Source organism: Saccostrea echinata, unplaced genomic scaffold, assembly GCF_033153115.1.
Source record: "Saccostrea echinata isolate AGI-Se365-2 ecotype Australia unplaced genomic scaffold, CSIRO_AGI_Sech_v1 ptg000054l, whole genome shotgun sequence".
NCBI lineage: Eukaryota > Metazoa > Mollusca > Bivalvia > Ostreida > Ostreidae > Saccostrea > Saccostrea echinata.
This window is the reverse complement of record NW_026889803.1, coordinates 21694450-21711396: the sequence shown is the minus strand read 5'-3', so window position 1 is coordinate 21711396 and position 16947 is coordinate 21694450. Positions and strand designations below refer to the sequence as shown.

Sequence of the window (16947 nt, the reverse complement as noted above, 5' to 3'; positions counted from 1 at the left end):
TCATTCTGAGCATTTCCTCGCACTTAGTTTTCACTCTGAAATTATCTTCTTTTAAGGAAATTTTTTTTACAAATGTTACTTATTATCAACGTTTTACCGTAGTCTTTGACACTTTTGTTTAACAATTCACTTCATCTTTCAACTGTTATTTCATTAATTTCATCTGTTACAATAATCGACACTTCATTGACAAGTAAATCTTTTATCAACTGGCTGAATAAACACTTCAAACAACATCTTTACCAATTTTGTCTCTCTAGACTTTTTATTTACATTGTACAATTTTTGGATCCTTAACCCCAATCGATGCTTCTAGTAAAACTTCGAATGATTGGTTGAATCAATGTTTCTAAAATCCAAGAACCAATGAAATTGCACATTACATTTAATCCATAAAGTAGGGATAAACAGACAAAAATGGTATAACTGCAAAATATTGAGATACTTAAAAAAACAGAATACGAATTTCAAAGCAGATTGAGCAAATCTGAGTAACAGAATTCCGCTTTAAAGCGGAAAAAAACATGCCTGTTAAAAGGTCATTTAAATAACAGAATTAAACAAGAATTTTATAATATTTAATACAAAAAGTACTTTCATAGTTTTAATGGTCAGGTAGACTTTTAAATAATATATAAATGAAAAAAAAAATATACTGTATCTTTGTACATTAAATAATCTTCAAAGACTAAGAGAGGCCAATGTGAGGGTGAATGAAATGTATTAACTTAAATAGGCTCTAGAACTATTGTTTTGTTTAGTCTGCATGAGGATAATGACAAATGGGGGAAAGTACAGGAAAATAAATAGATCAACTTTAAGATTTGTTACTAAGTACTAAATTAATATTTTGCTGATCCCTGATCATCCTTTTTCTCTTTATTTTGGGTAATATAGCTTCATTTATCAGCTTATTTTGTTTTACTCTATGGATCGTTTCATTATACTCAGGTGACCATTAAGGCCTTTGGGCCATTTGTTTATTATAGAGTACAGTTGAACCTCTGGTATTTTGAATACTATGGGTATGTCAAAGTGATTTGGAAGTCCTAGGCATTTTTTCTTTAAGTATTTTACCATCAATATCTCAAACTCTCGGATATCTCAATTGAAGTTTTTTCTCACACAAGTGAGTTAAGGCTAAGTATAGACGTTTCTATGCAAATAAACTAATTAAAGCATAAGAGCTGAACCTATTGTACAAAAAAAGTTAAAATTTGTTTTCTAATACAAAGTTGACCCATGACATGTGATAACCAGTGCATTTTATGACATCATATTATGACGTCATCGTTCATATTTTCATAGTTTATAAGAAACATCAACAGAATAGTTTTGACTCAAGGGCATACCTTACTTTGTTTTACAGAAACAAGGTATAGTAGCAGGATATTCCAAGGCTTTATGATATTGCTGCACAAATGTTGACAGTGCAATTGTTTAGTTACTATTCTAAAGTTCTGAGTTGAAACAGGGTAAGAATTCACGGTCCAATGTAAGTTTCCTCAAATTTTTATCAAATGAGAAAAAGCATAGGATTTTTGGTGTGATTTTATTGATTTTTATAATATTCTTCTTTATATTATACATTATTTATTTAAAATTAAATAGGATATGCTCTTGCACTGATATTGTTTTGTTGATACATTTTATTACCTTGAGTGGCAAAGAACAATGATGTCATAATATGATGTCATAATGTACACTAGCTTTAATATGTTGTGGGTACTAAATATAAGAAAATAAATTCAAACATTCTCTGTATAAAAAATATAAAACTTATGCATTTTTAATAGCTTATTTGCATAGAAATGCCTATACCTAGCCTTAATTCACTTGCGCAGTTCCATTGAGTTCTAGATAATGAGGTTTGACAGTCACTGTAGTTTCTTATTGAGTTTACTTTAAAGTTGAGTTTAAATTTCAAATTAATTTGAAAATGAGTTTTCATATTGAATTGAAATTTAATCCAAGTTTATTAAGTTCACCACTCAAAGCCAGTGGAAAAAAACATTTACTGAATGTAACTACTGTAGATTCCTTATTTTACGCGATATCGCGAAATGGCCCAGGGGCGTCAAATTGCGAGAAAAATAATTCGCAAATGGGTGATTTATCTAGAGATTTTACATACATTAAAGCACCATAAAAATAAAAGCGTGTAATTTTATTTCGCGAGTGGTGCTTCTCGCATAATTAAGCGATAATTTATTCCTCGCGTATATTTAGGAATCTACAGTATTCATTTCCCTGGGATGGGTTTGGATGATACATTTTACACCCTGGGGCATAACTTTGTGAAACTCTTCAGTGTTGGAGAAACCCCAAAACATCATATTACAAACAAGAGGCCCATGGGCCACATCACTCACCTGAGCACATTGGCTAAGAAAAAGCACAAACCAGTTCAGTAATGAAAAGTTTACAAGGGGGACTTAAAGTTTAAACTACCTGAGGATGCTACCATATCAATGTAACAAATGGCTTTGCAGTTCTTGAGCAGCAGATTTTTTAAAGATTTTTTCTTATATATATTTCTTTGTAAAAATTTGATCCTCCATTGTGGCCCCTCACTACCCCTAGGGGTCATCATTAGAATAAACTTGAATCTACACTACCTGAGGATGTTTCCATATAAATATGACTAAACATGGCTTTTCTGTTCTTGAGAAGATTTCTTCCTAAATGTTCCTTAGTAAAAATTTGATCCCCCATTGTGGCCCCACCCTACCCTCGTGGAGGTCATGATTTAAACAATTTGAAACTACACTACCTGAGGATACTTCCATTTCAATATGACTAAAAATGGCTTTTTTTATTCTTGAGAAGATTTTTCCAATATATTCATTCCTATGTAAAACTTTGATCCACCATTGAAGCCCCATCCTATCCCCAGGGGGTCATAATTTGAACAAACTTGAATCTGCTTCCATATCAATATGACTTCTTATGGCTTTGCTGTTCTTGAGAAGATTTTTAAAGAAATATATAAATTTTTCCTATATAATCTTATGTTAAACTTTGATCCCCCATTGGGGCCCCACCCTTCCCCCAGGTGTCTTCATTTAAACAATTTGAATTATCCCCTCTTGAATGAGGGTGTGGCCTTTCATTTGAACAATCTTGAATCCTCTTCACACAAGGATACTTTGTGACAAGATTAGTTGAAATTGGCCCACTGGTTCTGGAGAAGTCGAAAATGTGAAAAGTTTACAGACTGACGGACGAAAGACAGAGGGACTACAGACAAAATGTGATCAGAATAGGTCACTTGAGCTTTCAGCTCAGGTGAGCTTAATATCAAATGATTTATATTGTGGCCTAACTTTCTGTTCTTAAAAATTTTTCCTGCACATACTCCTAGATACAGTGCCCACTGTCCAATCAGACAACTGTGCAATCCGGCACACTGGACTTTCCGACCTCATATTTTATTCCCATTTTTTTTTTTATAATTCATATAAAATAAAACACTGTATATTCCGACCACTGTACATTCTGAATTCGTGCGCTTTTTTGTCAACAAAACTAGATAATTACATTATTATTTCACATGGGTAATCAGACATAATTACACGAGTGTTCTGTAATTAGCCGCTGGCAAGGTAACATGAATTTCCCGTTTAGCTATAATATTGGTCTACTTAGAGAGTAGTTCATTATATGTACAAGTTTGAAAATGTTTATGTAAGCAATAAATGATCAGTTTTTCAATTTATAAATTAGGCAATCAATGATCAGTTTATATGCCCCCGTATCAAAGATTCAGGGTATATAGTTTTTGCCCTGTCCATCCGTCTGTCTAGTTGTCTGTCTATCTGTTTGTCCGCAAAAACTTTAACATTGCCCATAACTTTTGATTGGTTAGAGCTATGGCTTTCATATTTCACCTGTGTATTCCTTGTGACAAGACCTTTCTTTGGGTACCACCATATTTGACCTTTTGACCTTGACCTTGGAGTTTGACCCAGTTTTGCAAAATTTTTCCCAACTTTAACCTTGGCCATAACTTTTGAACGATTGGTGCTAGGGCTTTCATACTTCACATGTGTATTCCTTGTGGCAAGACCTTTCTTTGGGTACCACCATATTTGACCTTTTGACCTTGAAGTTTGACCTACTTTTGAAAAACTTTAATATTGGCCATAACTTTTGAACGGTTAGTGCTAAGGCTTTCATACTTAGCATATGTAATCCTTGTGACAAGACCTTCCTTTGGATACCAACAACTTTGACCCTTTGACCTTGACCTTGGAGTTTGACCTACTTTTGTAAAACGTTAACATTGGCCATAACTTTTGAACAGCTGGTGCTGGTGCTTTCATACTTCACGTATGTAATCCTTGTGACAAGACCATCTTTTGGATCCAACAACTTGGACCCTTTGACCTTGACCTTGGAGTTTGACTTACTTTTGGAAAACTTTAACCTTGGACACAACTTTTGAAAAGTTGTTGCTAGGGCTTTCATATTTAACATGTTTTTTCCTTGTGACATGTCCTTCCTTTGGATACCAACAATTGTAATCCATTGACCTTGACCTTGGAGTTTGAACTACTTTTGAAACACTTTAACCTTGATCATAGCTTATGAACGATTGGTGCATCAGCTTTCATATTTCACCTGTATATTTCTTGTGAGAAGGCCTTTCCTTAGGCACCATTAATTTTGACCATTTGACCTTGACCTTGATGTTTGAATTACTTTTGTAAAACTTTAACCTTTTCCATATCTATTCAATGTTTGCTGCTAGGACTTTCATATTTCACAGGTATATTCCTCGAGACAAGACCTTTACTTTGGGTAACAACATATTTGATTTGCATTTGAGAAAGTTTAACCTTTGCTATAAGTTGCCATACGCGGGCATCAGTGTTTCACAAACACATCTTGTTTAATTTATAAATTAGGCAATCAATTCCCTATGTTGTTATCAATTTTATTCTTGCATTGAAAAAATAGTATTCATGCGATAGAAAATAAGAAGGGTACATGATAATTTTGATCACCTTTACCTTATGGAATAAACAAGATTTTTAGCTTGAAATTAAAATCACACTTGCTTGCAATCAGAGTCCTTCATAAAGCCAGGCCTCGGGAAAAACAATGAGTACGGCGAAGCTACTGTGTAACATGTAGACAATACACAAGTTGAATGCAACATCTTGTCTAATTGAAAAATTTTTATTTCAGGGTTAATATACACTGGATTAAACGAGGCTGTGCACATAAAAGATTTGCCGGAAGCAAAAAATACCACTTTAAGTTGCCATTTAAATTTCAAAATATTACATCTGTTTGATGAAAACTCAATCCCAATCACAATGTTTTAGAATTTTGTCCCATTTGTATGAAAAGTGGCTTGATGGTATTAATAGCACAGTCTATGTTGAGTAGTAAATAATGGAGAAAAATTGGAGAGAAATGTAGTGTAGAAAAAAAAACACTGTGTAAAGAATGTACATGTTAATGAAATATTTTCTTTAATATCTAATGTTTTAGTAAAATGCTAAAAATTAAATTGCAACATCTCTAAGCAATCGGCAGTTCCATCTGTTTTGTCCATTAAAAAAAATCATTGTATATTACTACAGAGTTTAATAATACTCAAAGAAATGCTAATCAATGAATGAATGTATATTTTATACAACAAAGAAACACACAATTGTGCAAACACTTTGACAATTAAATACATGTGTACTCTAAACCTCATGAAATTTTTTTTTTAAAGTCATCTGACACTAATCTTAATGCTAAGAAATATTCAACACTGGGTACAGCTGTAATCCGACACACTGTCTAATTCGACATTGATCTCATTTCCCGCAGCATGTGGAATAAGACAGGTTTCACTGTTTAAAACTTTGACGCACTACTATGGGCCGACCTTACCCCTAGGGATTTTTTCCTAGACATTAACTTTGTAAATTTTCATCCTTTACTGTGGCATAAATCCAACTACGGTGTCAATAATTTGAAAAAAAAAACCTGAATCTGTCATTAACTTTATAAACTTTCATCCTTTACTGTGGCATAAACCCAACTATGGTGGCAATGGTTTGAAAAAAAAATGAATCTGTACTATGTACAACAAAAACTTTTTTCACACATTTTAAAAAATAATTAAAACTTGCACAAGTTTTTACACATGTTCAAGTTATTGTAATATAATAAATGATATTATGCTACCAACCTTCATTGCTTTATCTGCAGATAGTCTCAACTCTGACAGAATTTTTTCAAGTTTTGCAATTTCCTCCTTCTGCGCAGCAATTATTCTTGCATCCTAGATTAAACAAGAGGCACATGGGCCACAATGCTCACCTGAGTCACTTGGTCCAGCTTTCTGCATCAGATATTAAAGATTTTCCTATATATTTCAAAGCAAAAACTGATCCTCTATTGTGGCCCCATTTTACCTCCAGGGCCATGATTTGAGATTTTTTATAATCTACACCACCTCAAGAAAATAATGTACCCCACCTCAGGAAGTTTTTCACATCAGTTTCAGTTTTTCAGCTCCAGTGCACGTGCTTCTTAGGAAGAAGATTTAAAATATATATATATATATATATATATATATATATAAATATATAAATATATAAATATATATATATATATATATATATATATATATATATTTTTTAAATCTTCTTCCTAAGAAGCACGTGCACTGGAGCAGAAAAGCTATATATATATATATATATATATATATATATATATATATATATATATATATATATATATATATATATATATAAAAGAGGTATGTCAACGAGTACCCGGTTAACCGGGTACTCGATCGAACGTCCGAGTGTCGAATACTAAAATCGGTTACTCGGATGTATATTTTTTCCTATTTCAAAGTGCATATATTTATTAAAAACTTTTATTTAAATATGCACTGTCCATGTCTATACAGTAATTAGCGTCACATTCTCCAGTTAATACCCATTATCGCCTGTGGCTGAGTCAATGTATATACAGTAATTACCATGATCAATCACAGCTGTCCTCACCTCTTGGGACCCTAATTTTTGCATGCCTTCAATTATTTGATTTCAATGTTTCAATCGTTTAACTAGATCCATTAATTATCTAATTAGCATACAGTAGCGAAATCGGACATACGTAGAAATACCGCTTCAAAAGTGAATTAAGAAATGTTTAAAAATAACCGAAGATTTAAAAAAATGTTAAAAGTCAGCTCTGCATATTAAATTTAGCATATGGGGGGGGGGGGGGGGGGATAACCATAAATTTAAGGAATCACTGTCTAGTTTGTTGGGTATGCCAGAGCATCAACGGCAGTTGGATACTTGGGATAATTTATGCATGACGGGTGAAGTTGTAAATACTATAGTAACAATAAATCGTCATAATTAACTTTCAGAGTTATCATGAAGAAAACATTTGGAAATGTTAATAATATACGACTCGCGATCATGACGATATTCTCTTTCACTAGTCTAATCATTACAAAGTTGCGTCCTTCTCTTCCATTGATCAAAATATCTACCTAACCAGAAATGTAAAGCATTAATTTTGTAGTCATTGGTGTATTGATCATGTCTTTTGTGTTCGATACATAAATTTAGTACAAAAATCATTTTCGTAGGGCTCAATGATTATGTACATGCATTATAAACGAAAGGAAATATCGATGGGTTATACGGTCTATAAATCAACAAACTTTTACATATATACACACTTTTTCCGAGTACCTGGGTACTCGATCGGAAAATCATCCGAGTAACCGATTATCAAATATTGACCGATTTGACATCCCTAATATATATATATATATATATATATATATATATATATATATATATATATATATATATATATATATATATATATATTTTTTTTTTTTTTTTTCCTTTTCTTTTTTTTTCTTTAAAAATATAATGAGAAAACACAAAAATCCTCCTTAGAGCTTTAGTGCTTTCATTTTCAATCTTCAGAAGCTTTACAAAAGTGTATGCACAACAGCATCATAGTAAGTGATTGTGACGTCAAGGTAAGCAGAACGTTTAATGTCTATACTATGATACTGTTGTGTACACATTTTTGTAAAGCTTCTGAAGATTGAAAATGAAAGCGCTAAAGCTTTAAGGAGGATTTTTGTGTTTTCTTTTCATAATTTTTTAATATTGTTATCCGATTACTGAGACATTATCTAAATTTTGGATATATATATCAATGTAAAACTTTAATTCCATATTGTGGCCCCCTCCTATCCTGGAACTATGATCTACACTTTTTCAGGAAGCTTACACTTAAGTTACACCTTTTCTGGTCCATTGGTTCTTGAGAAGATGACTTTTTAATGAACCTAACCTATTTTTGTCTTTTCTTGATTATCTTCCCTTGGAAGGGAGCTTGGCCCTTCATTTCAATAATTTAGAATCCCCTTAACCTAGGATTACTTTGTACCAACTTTGATTAAAATTGGTCAATGGTTCTTGAGAAGAAATTGAAAATGTGTAAAGTTTAAGATGGACAGATAGCCAGACAGACAAATAGACATATGGAAGGACACTGGACGAACAGTGATCAGAAAAACTCACTTGTGAGCTAAGAACAAGATGATACAAAAACAGCAAAGCAAGGAAGTTTGGGATTTGACTAGTACACTAATATTCATCTTATAACTGCAATCAAAGACCTAAACTTAATCAAACAAAGAACCTTCAATATGCATCGGAGATATTTACCTCAAATTTGATCCTCTCTATCTCAGATTTTAAAAACTGTATTTCTTTCTGCAAACGTTCAATAAGCAAATCCCTGAAGAAAAATTAAAGATTGAATAAAATTCATCACATTTTAAACTACCTTCCTAAATTTTTTCCTATAATTTAATTGAATTTCTACAACTAAGTTTTACCTCTCATCAATTTCTGGAGGTTCAAAACCATTACCAAATGCTGCATCAAATTTGTCCTGAAACAAAATAAATGTATCCTTAGTACAACCCTTTACCTATTTCTTAGAAGACTTTTAAAATCTAAAATGACAAATATGTATTAGGGATTTAGATTAAAATGGTCAAGCACTAGTCCTTGGGCTATTGGTACAATCCCTGAAATGTTCTACTTTTTCCATTTGAACAGTGAGTGAAGGAGTGAATAGTGTTTGAATGCTCAACGCAACTTGGTAAACAGTAAATAGTGAATGATGAACAATGGCAGAATGTGAAAAAAAATTTTGTGAATTGTCTCACAGGCTGTCCATGGCTCTTAATTTTTTTAAATCCTACATTTGAAAATTTTGCTAAAATTCCTTTTTTCAAAAAATGCTGAAATCAAAGGAAAATCCTAAAATAGCCCTAATAGTTCTTCATTTCAATTCCTTAATATATATATATATATATATATATATATATATATATATATATATATATATATATATACATATATATATATATATATATATATATATATATATATATATATATATATATATATATATATATATTTTTCTGTTTGTATGTTGTTCAACCTCTCGAGAAATTTTCACTCATATGGAGACGCCACCACTTGCCAGTGGAGAGCTGCAAATTTTGTCCTATACTCGGCACTTATGGCCATTGAGCAGTGAGGGATCTTTTTCGTGCCAGCACCTACTGCGACACGGGACCTCGCTTTATACGGTCTCATCCGAAGGACCGGTCTCCACGTCCCACAGTGGGATTCGAACCCGCGATGTAAGGATCAACTCCTTACTCTGCGACTCTAGAGCAGACGCTCTAACCACTGCGCCACGCAGGCGACTATATATATATAAATATACGAGGGTTGTTCGAAAAGTTGGTGGACGATCTCAATCTTTGTTATACTACTTCCAAGAAATTTAGAATAAGCACAATATCATGTGTAAAAATATTTGTTTTGTTGATCTGTGAAATTTCATTCCATTCGATTTGATAGAAATTAATTTACTCCATTTTAAAATCAACATGTTTTGTAACCACGGCGCACACTTAAAAGCAATTTAACGTCAAAACATAGCGTCAAGAGTTTCTTAAAAATTCTATACTTATACATTCATACAGTATAGTCCAATACCCACGTATTAAAAACCTTTTTCAATCACTTGACATTTATTTTTCTAACAATTGTTCTCGTTTTATAATTTCCTTTGTTAATGTTGAATTTCTTTTACCGCTTAACTGTGCTTTCACAAGATCAGCAACTCTGAAGCGCCTACGTCTTTCCATGACGCCCAAAATTTTAAAAGTTTTCGTTCAGATTTTTACAGTTATACCGTTTCTTCACAGATTGTCCTCGTCCGATACAGAGTCTCTGTCACTCAAATACCGCCTCCACCATTTACACACATGCACTTTACTCGCTTGTGGCATATTTTCTGATTCCTCCAACATTTTTAGCGTTTATTCAGGATTTTACCCGAGTATAACACAAAACTGCATCGGTATCTGCTGCTCCGTGACGTTCTACAACGTCATCGGTTTTGTCGTTTTCAATTAAGACTACCTATCTTCTCAAATTGATTTCTTTTTACTGAAGCAAAATATTAAGCCATAATTTGGAATGTGAATCGATGTAACAGTTTTTAATTTAACCATCTAGGATTTTTTCGTTTTTGCTCCATTTTACAGAGAAGATGACAACAGAGAGTATTTTGTGTATTGTTTGTAAATTACTAAATTTTGACCTGTGCCGCGATTCGATTTTTGCAGTTTTTCATTCTGTATAAGTTTAAAATAAATCATGATATTTTTGAAAAATTTAATACAAATCATTTAAATTTATTGTTAAAATATTTCTACCAAATTTGGATAACATATGACGTTAAATAAAAAAGATATGACAGAAGTCCACGAACTTTACGAACAACCCTCGTATATATATATATATATATAAAATAGGGTTATTGAACTTCTGTTGGTGAATATTGGCACTCATTTGCTGTACAAATACACTTGCAAGCTCGTGCATTTGTACAGCTAACTCGTATATGCATGAGCTTTTGAGTGCATTTGTACAGCCAATGAGTGCAATATTCACCAATATAAGTTCAACAAGAGGCCCAAGGGCCTTGAATCGCTCTTCTGATAAATTGTACAACCTATCACTTCTATTTGAAGCCTCAAAGTATCCTGTATATTTAGATAAAGCCTTGAAATTCCAAAGGCAGGTCATCATGATCTAGATTTCAGATAAAACACTCTGAGAACCCAAGATGATTCTAAGCCAATAAGTACCTGAGGGTAGGTCATGGTGACCTACTTATCACTTGTCATTCTCTGAGGACCTAAGATGCATCAACTGTCTAAGTTTGATGATTTTAATTAGTACCCGAAATATTTAATTATAGTCATATAAATTGAAAAGTAGGTCACGGTGACCTACTATTCAGTCAACCTACTCCGAGGACCTAAGATGCATCAACTGACAAAGTTTGATGATTCTAAGTCAATTAGTACCTGAAATATTTAATTAAAGCTATAAATTTTCAAAAGTAGGTCAAGGTGACCTACTTTTCAGTCAACCTACTCCAAAGACCCAAGATGCATTAACTGACAAAGTTTGATGATTCTAAGCCAATTAGTGCCTGAAATATTTAATTAGGCCACACCAATTTGTAAAATAGTTCTTCGGATTTTCAAAAATAAAAAGTGAGGCGAGCGAGCGAAATAATTTTACAAATATTATTTTTCAATTCGGGTTTCAAAATTATGAGGCGAGCAAATATAATTAATACAGGTGGCAAAATTTTCTAAGTTCTCTTTTTCCTATTATTTTTTCTGGGAGAGAAAACGTTTTCTATGCACTCATAAGATGTGAAAACGCGCCTTACTTTTGTTTCTCGTAACATTTGCAATTTAGACGTAGTTTCATTTCTACAAATTTTCTGTTTAATTCTTTGCAAATTGTTAAGGTCATGTCAGGTTTCAAAATCACAATTGCATCGCTTCTTGAATTTTCTTTAATTTTTATTGAACAAATATGGTCAATATTTACTTAACCTTGTGTATATTTTTCATATGTTGATGATATTCTCTTTATTGTTTCATCAAACAAAGCTTCAAACGTCTCCTATGCTTCCATTTCTATTGCTGTGTATGGAACTACTTTGTACCCATTGTTTTTAACTATAGTACACAGGGGTGTGCAATAAAAAAAATCAAGTAAGTCAATCAAAGTTACTAGCCCCAAGTAAAAAGTTACTAGCCCAAACAGAGGGGCAAAAATTAAAATAAATACTAATTAATGTTGAGAAGAAATTAATTGCTGAAAAAGTCAGGGTACTGAGGTCATTCTTTTTAAAATTAAAGTTAAAAGTTCTCACTATCAATATAAATCATGTATAAATTATTATGAAAGAAAATTAAAATGAATTTAAATAAATTATCTTTCCTTTTTCTGATCATTGCACTAGCTCATTTAGAATGAAATTAAATTCATTTTGTTTTCATCTTAAATCATTAAATACACTAGAAATATATTTTATGTAAGTCACAAAACACTTATTTTTCAGTTGATTGAGTGATCGTAAATAATTTAATGAGATATCTGTATGTATTTACCATAAATGGAGGAATAGAGGAAATTCGGATTAGGAAAAAACGATCGTTTTTGGAAGTAAATAGTCAGATAGAACTGTAAAACAAATAAGATTATGGAGATTTATTGACAGTCGGAGCATGTTGTCTGGAAAATTTTAACTGGTTGGGAATTTTATAGCAAAAAAATGAGTGAAAATACCGATTGTGCTTGTCATGTATTGCGTGTGTAGTTAAATTTTTCACTAGCCCGACGGGATTCCTCCTTGCAGAAAACCACTAGCCCGACCTGCAAAAATGGTAGCCCCGGGCGTCAGGAGATGCTAATTGCTCACCCCTGGTACATACGAACAGTTACACAGGCATCGTGCAAAACTTCACAAACTGTTACAAACATTCTAAATCCCGCGCTTCTGTCAAACAAGTTTCCAAGTCTTTTGTGCGTTTTGTGTAAAAAGTCGAGAAAAAAAAATTGTATACGGATATTTTTGGACGCGCGCGCGGATTTTTTTTTTATAATATTATAATTTGGATTTGTTGTAAATAGAAGCGGCGAATCCGACGAACTATATTAGAAATTGGTATGGCCTTATAGTCATACAAATTGAAAAGGTCACTGTGACCTACTTTTTAGCTGAGGTTTTTTGAGGACCCAAGATGCATCAACTTACAAAGTTTCATGATCATAGGCCTTAAAATGTCCAAATTATGCCTCTAAAACACTTTGAAATCGAATGCCTGCAAAGTTCAAAAAGTAGGTCATTATGACCTTCTTTTTAATAAATATGTTTTATGGCCCCAAGATGCATCATCTTACAAGATTTAATGATTCTAAACCTCTCAGTATTCGAATTAATGACCTTAATTGTTTTGAAAAAGATTAGCCATCAAATTCAAAAAGTAGACCAAGGTGACCTACTTTTTAGTCATCGTACTCCGAGGACCCAAGATACATCAATTGACAAAGTTTGATGATCATTGGCCTTAAATTGTTCAAAATATGCCTCTAACTCATTTTGAAAAACAAGAGGCCCAAGGGCCTTGAATCGCTCTTCTGATAATCTGTACAACCTATCACTTCTATTTGAAGCCTCTAAGTATCCTGCATATTTAGATAAAGCCTTGAAATTCCAAAAGTAGGTCATCATGACCTACATTTTAGATGAAACACTCTGAGAACCCAAGATGATTCTAAGCAAATTAGTACCTGAGAGTAGGTCATGGTGACCTACTTATCACTTGTCATTCTCTGAGGACCCATGATGCATCAACTAAGTTTGATGATTCTAAGCCAATTAATATCCAAAATATTTTTAAAATTATAACCATAAAATTTCAAAAGTAGGTCATGGTGACCTACTTTTCAGTTGTCGTACTCCAAGGACCCAAGATGCATCAACTGACAAAGTTTGATTATTCTAAGCCAATTAGTACCCGAAATATTTAATTAAAGTCATATAAATTGAAAGTAGGTCACGGTGACCTACATTTCAGTCGAACTACTCCATGGACCTAAGATGCATCAACTGACAAATTTTGATGATTCTAAGCCAAATAGTACCTGAAATATTTAATTAAAGCTATAAATTTTGAAAAGTAGGTCATGGTGACCTACTTTTCAGTCAACCTACTCCAAAGACCCAAGATGCATCAACTGACAAAGTTTGATGATTCTAAGGCATTTAGTAGCCAAAATATTTAATTAAAGTCATATAAATTGAAAAGTAGGTCACGGTGACCTACTTTTTGGTTGACGTTTTTTGAGGACCCAAGATGCATCAACTTACAAAGTTTATGATCATAGGCCTTAAAATGTCCAAATTATGCCTCTAAAATGCTTTGAAATCGAATGCCTGCAAAGTTAAAAAAGTAGGTCACTGTGACCTACTTTTTAATAAATACGTTTCATGGCCCCAAGATGCATCATCTTACAAGATTTAATGATTCTAAACCTCTCAGTATTCGAATTAATGACCTTAATTGTTTTGAAAAAGATTAGCCATCAAATTCAAAAAGTAAGTCAAGGTGACCTACTTTTTAGTTGACATACTCTGAGGACCCAAGATACATCAAATGACAAAGTTTGATGATCATAGGCCTTAAATTGTTCAAAATATGCCTCTAAATCATTTTGAAAAAGAATGGCTGCAAAATTCAAAAAGTAGGTCACCATGACCTACTTTTTAGTTAACGTGATATGAGGTTCTTAGATGCATCAACTGACAAGATTTGATGATTCTAGTCCTTATAGTAAAAAAAATATCAACATTTTAATAAAATGTAATTTTTGGTCAACTTTGACGTGTCCTTGAGACCACGCCCTTTGCCCCAGGGTGATGCCATGAACAATTTTTAATCTACAACATATCCTCTTCCTTTTGTGTAAGATTGGTGATAATCTGCCCCGTGGTTCTTGAGATGAGGATTTTTTAGCAACCAGTACTTTTGTTTCTATTTTCCTAATTATCTCCCCTTGTTTAAGGGTCACAACCCTAGTTTTAGTATAAACGGGAGTCCTTGGGCCAAGGATACCCTGTGACAAATTTGACAATAATTGGCCAAGGGGTTCTTGAGTTATGGCCCATATTCTAAAAAGTTTACGCACACCGCACAAATGGCCATAGCATTAGCTCTTTGAGTCTTTGGCTCAGAAGAGCTAATAATGGCTGCAAAATTTAATAAGCAGGTCATTGTGACCTACTTTTGAGTCAACACGATATGAGGTCCTTAGATGCATCAACTGAAAAGATTTGATGATTCTAGTCCTTATAGTAAGCAAAATATCATCATTTTAATAAAATATAATTTTTGGTCAACTTTGAAGTGACCTCGAGACCACACCCTTTGCCCAAGGGCTAGTGTCAAATAATTGGTTACTCTCTGACATACCTAATATAGTGTTCAACACTAACCTCTGAGGTGTCAATCAGATCTCCTATACTGTCAGTATCTGGTTCATTTTCTGGTTCTGGTTCTGGAACAACAGCCACTGGTTTGACATGTTTACTGAAGTCTGAGGCTATCAGAAAGTTTGGAGGCTCCTAAAGATAGCAATAAAAACAATAAAAACAAAGGTTACTAATTTTGTTCAAGAATCAGTCAAAATTTTACAGCTTTATTCACAACTTGAAAAACAATTTTAAGTATATTGAAAACAAGTGCTGCTTAGAGCAGAAAAACAATTATAACTAGTGCTAACTGTAACGGGAACCGTTACAGATGTTCCCCAAACGGCTCCCCAATCCCTTATGATGCCCCATTCCCTACAAGCTTCAATAAATTAGACAATACTTTTGTAATATAGATGGACACTTTATTTTTAAGGGTTTTTCATTGGAAATCTACTCCGATATAGCCATATGGGTATTATCCAATCAAATTTCAGCGCATATGCTTGCACATGTTTTCTACATTTTTCACATTAATTTTCTTATAGTGTCTCACAATACATACATTTGTGTTAAATATTAAAGAATCTCATTGAAAAATAAGAGAGATGTAACCCTTTAAGTATTAGCCAATCAGAATTCAGCATACGCGCATGCATGGACTTGCATTCAATTTGATAGTATCATAATGTAGGAGCTCTATGTGCCTGTCCATGTCGTAAATTTCATCCTGTTTTGTTGAAAACCAAGGGAGTTATAGACATTTAAAGTTTCAACCATTCAGATTGCAGCACACCTGCATGCGCATGTTTTCAAGAAATTTCCTATATAACATGTTGTAGCACCTTATAATATATACTTATATTCTAAATTTCAAAGTATTTTGTCAAAAAACAAGGAAATTATTGAGATTTTTGTATCAGCCAATCAGAGAAGAGTGCACGTGCATGCGCGTGAGTTCACGCTAATTTGACCAGGTTATCTTGTCTAGACTGCTAATATATCTTTATATTTTGAGTTTCAAAGCAATTCATCAAGAAATATAAAAGTTACGGCTTCATCAAGTATATCAGTCATTTCACTCATTGCACGCGCGCGCACGTGCATGCATGTGCGCGCAAAATGACCTTCGTTCCGAACACCTACACAACATGCCTATTAACCCTAAAAAGGTTTCATGTCAATTGGATGAGTGGTTCTATGAGAACACTCCCGGACAAAAAAGTATCGGAGAAGAAAGTAGAAAAAAAGAATAATAATAATAATAATAATAATAAGAAGAAGAAACAGAGTAAAAACAATATGTTCCCAAACTTCGTTTGGGGAACATAATTACAGTTTTCATCATACAGTTCAACTTCAATATCTCAAATACTGATACCTCAAATACCATGTTTATATCATAGTGATTTCCAAGTCGTACCACTTATTAATTATCATATCCCTGATACCTTGAATCCTTGGATATTTCAATTTTTTTGGTCCCCTCACATTTGAGATAACAAGATTTGACTGAAATTACAT

The 16947-nt window shown here is 33.0% G+C and overlaps 1 protein-coding gene across 1 annotated transcript in view; it reads right to left on the bottom strand.

Moving 5' to 3' along the window:
* Positions 1–16947, bottom strand: part of LOC133171934 (huntingtin-interacting protein 1-like) — a 126990-nt gene that overhangs the window by 63483 nt on the left and 46560 nt on the right. Inside the window, exons 11-14 of the mRNA XM_061306727.1 lie at positions 15448–15576; positions 8894–8949; positions 8721–8793; positions 6194–6286 (exon numbers count right to left, since the gene is read on the bottom strand). Coding sequence (XP_061162711.1) covers positions 6194–6286; positions 8721–8793; positions 8894–8949; positions 15448–15576 — 351 coding nt within the window. The remainder of the gene's footprint in view (positions 1–6193; positions 6287–8720; positions 8794–8893; positions 8950–15447; positions 15577–16947) is intronic.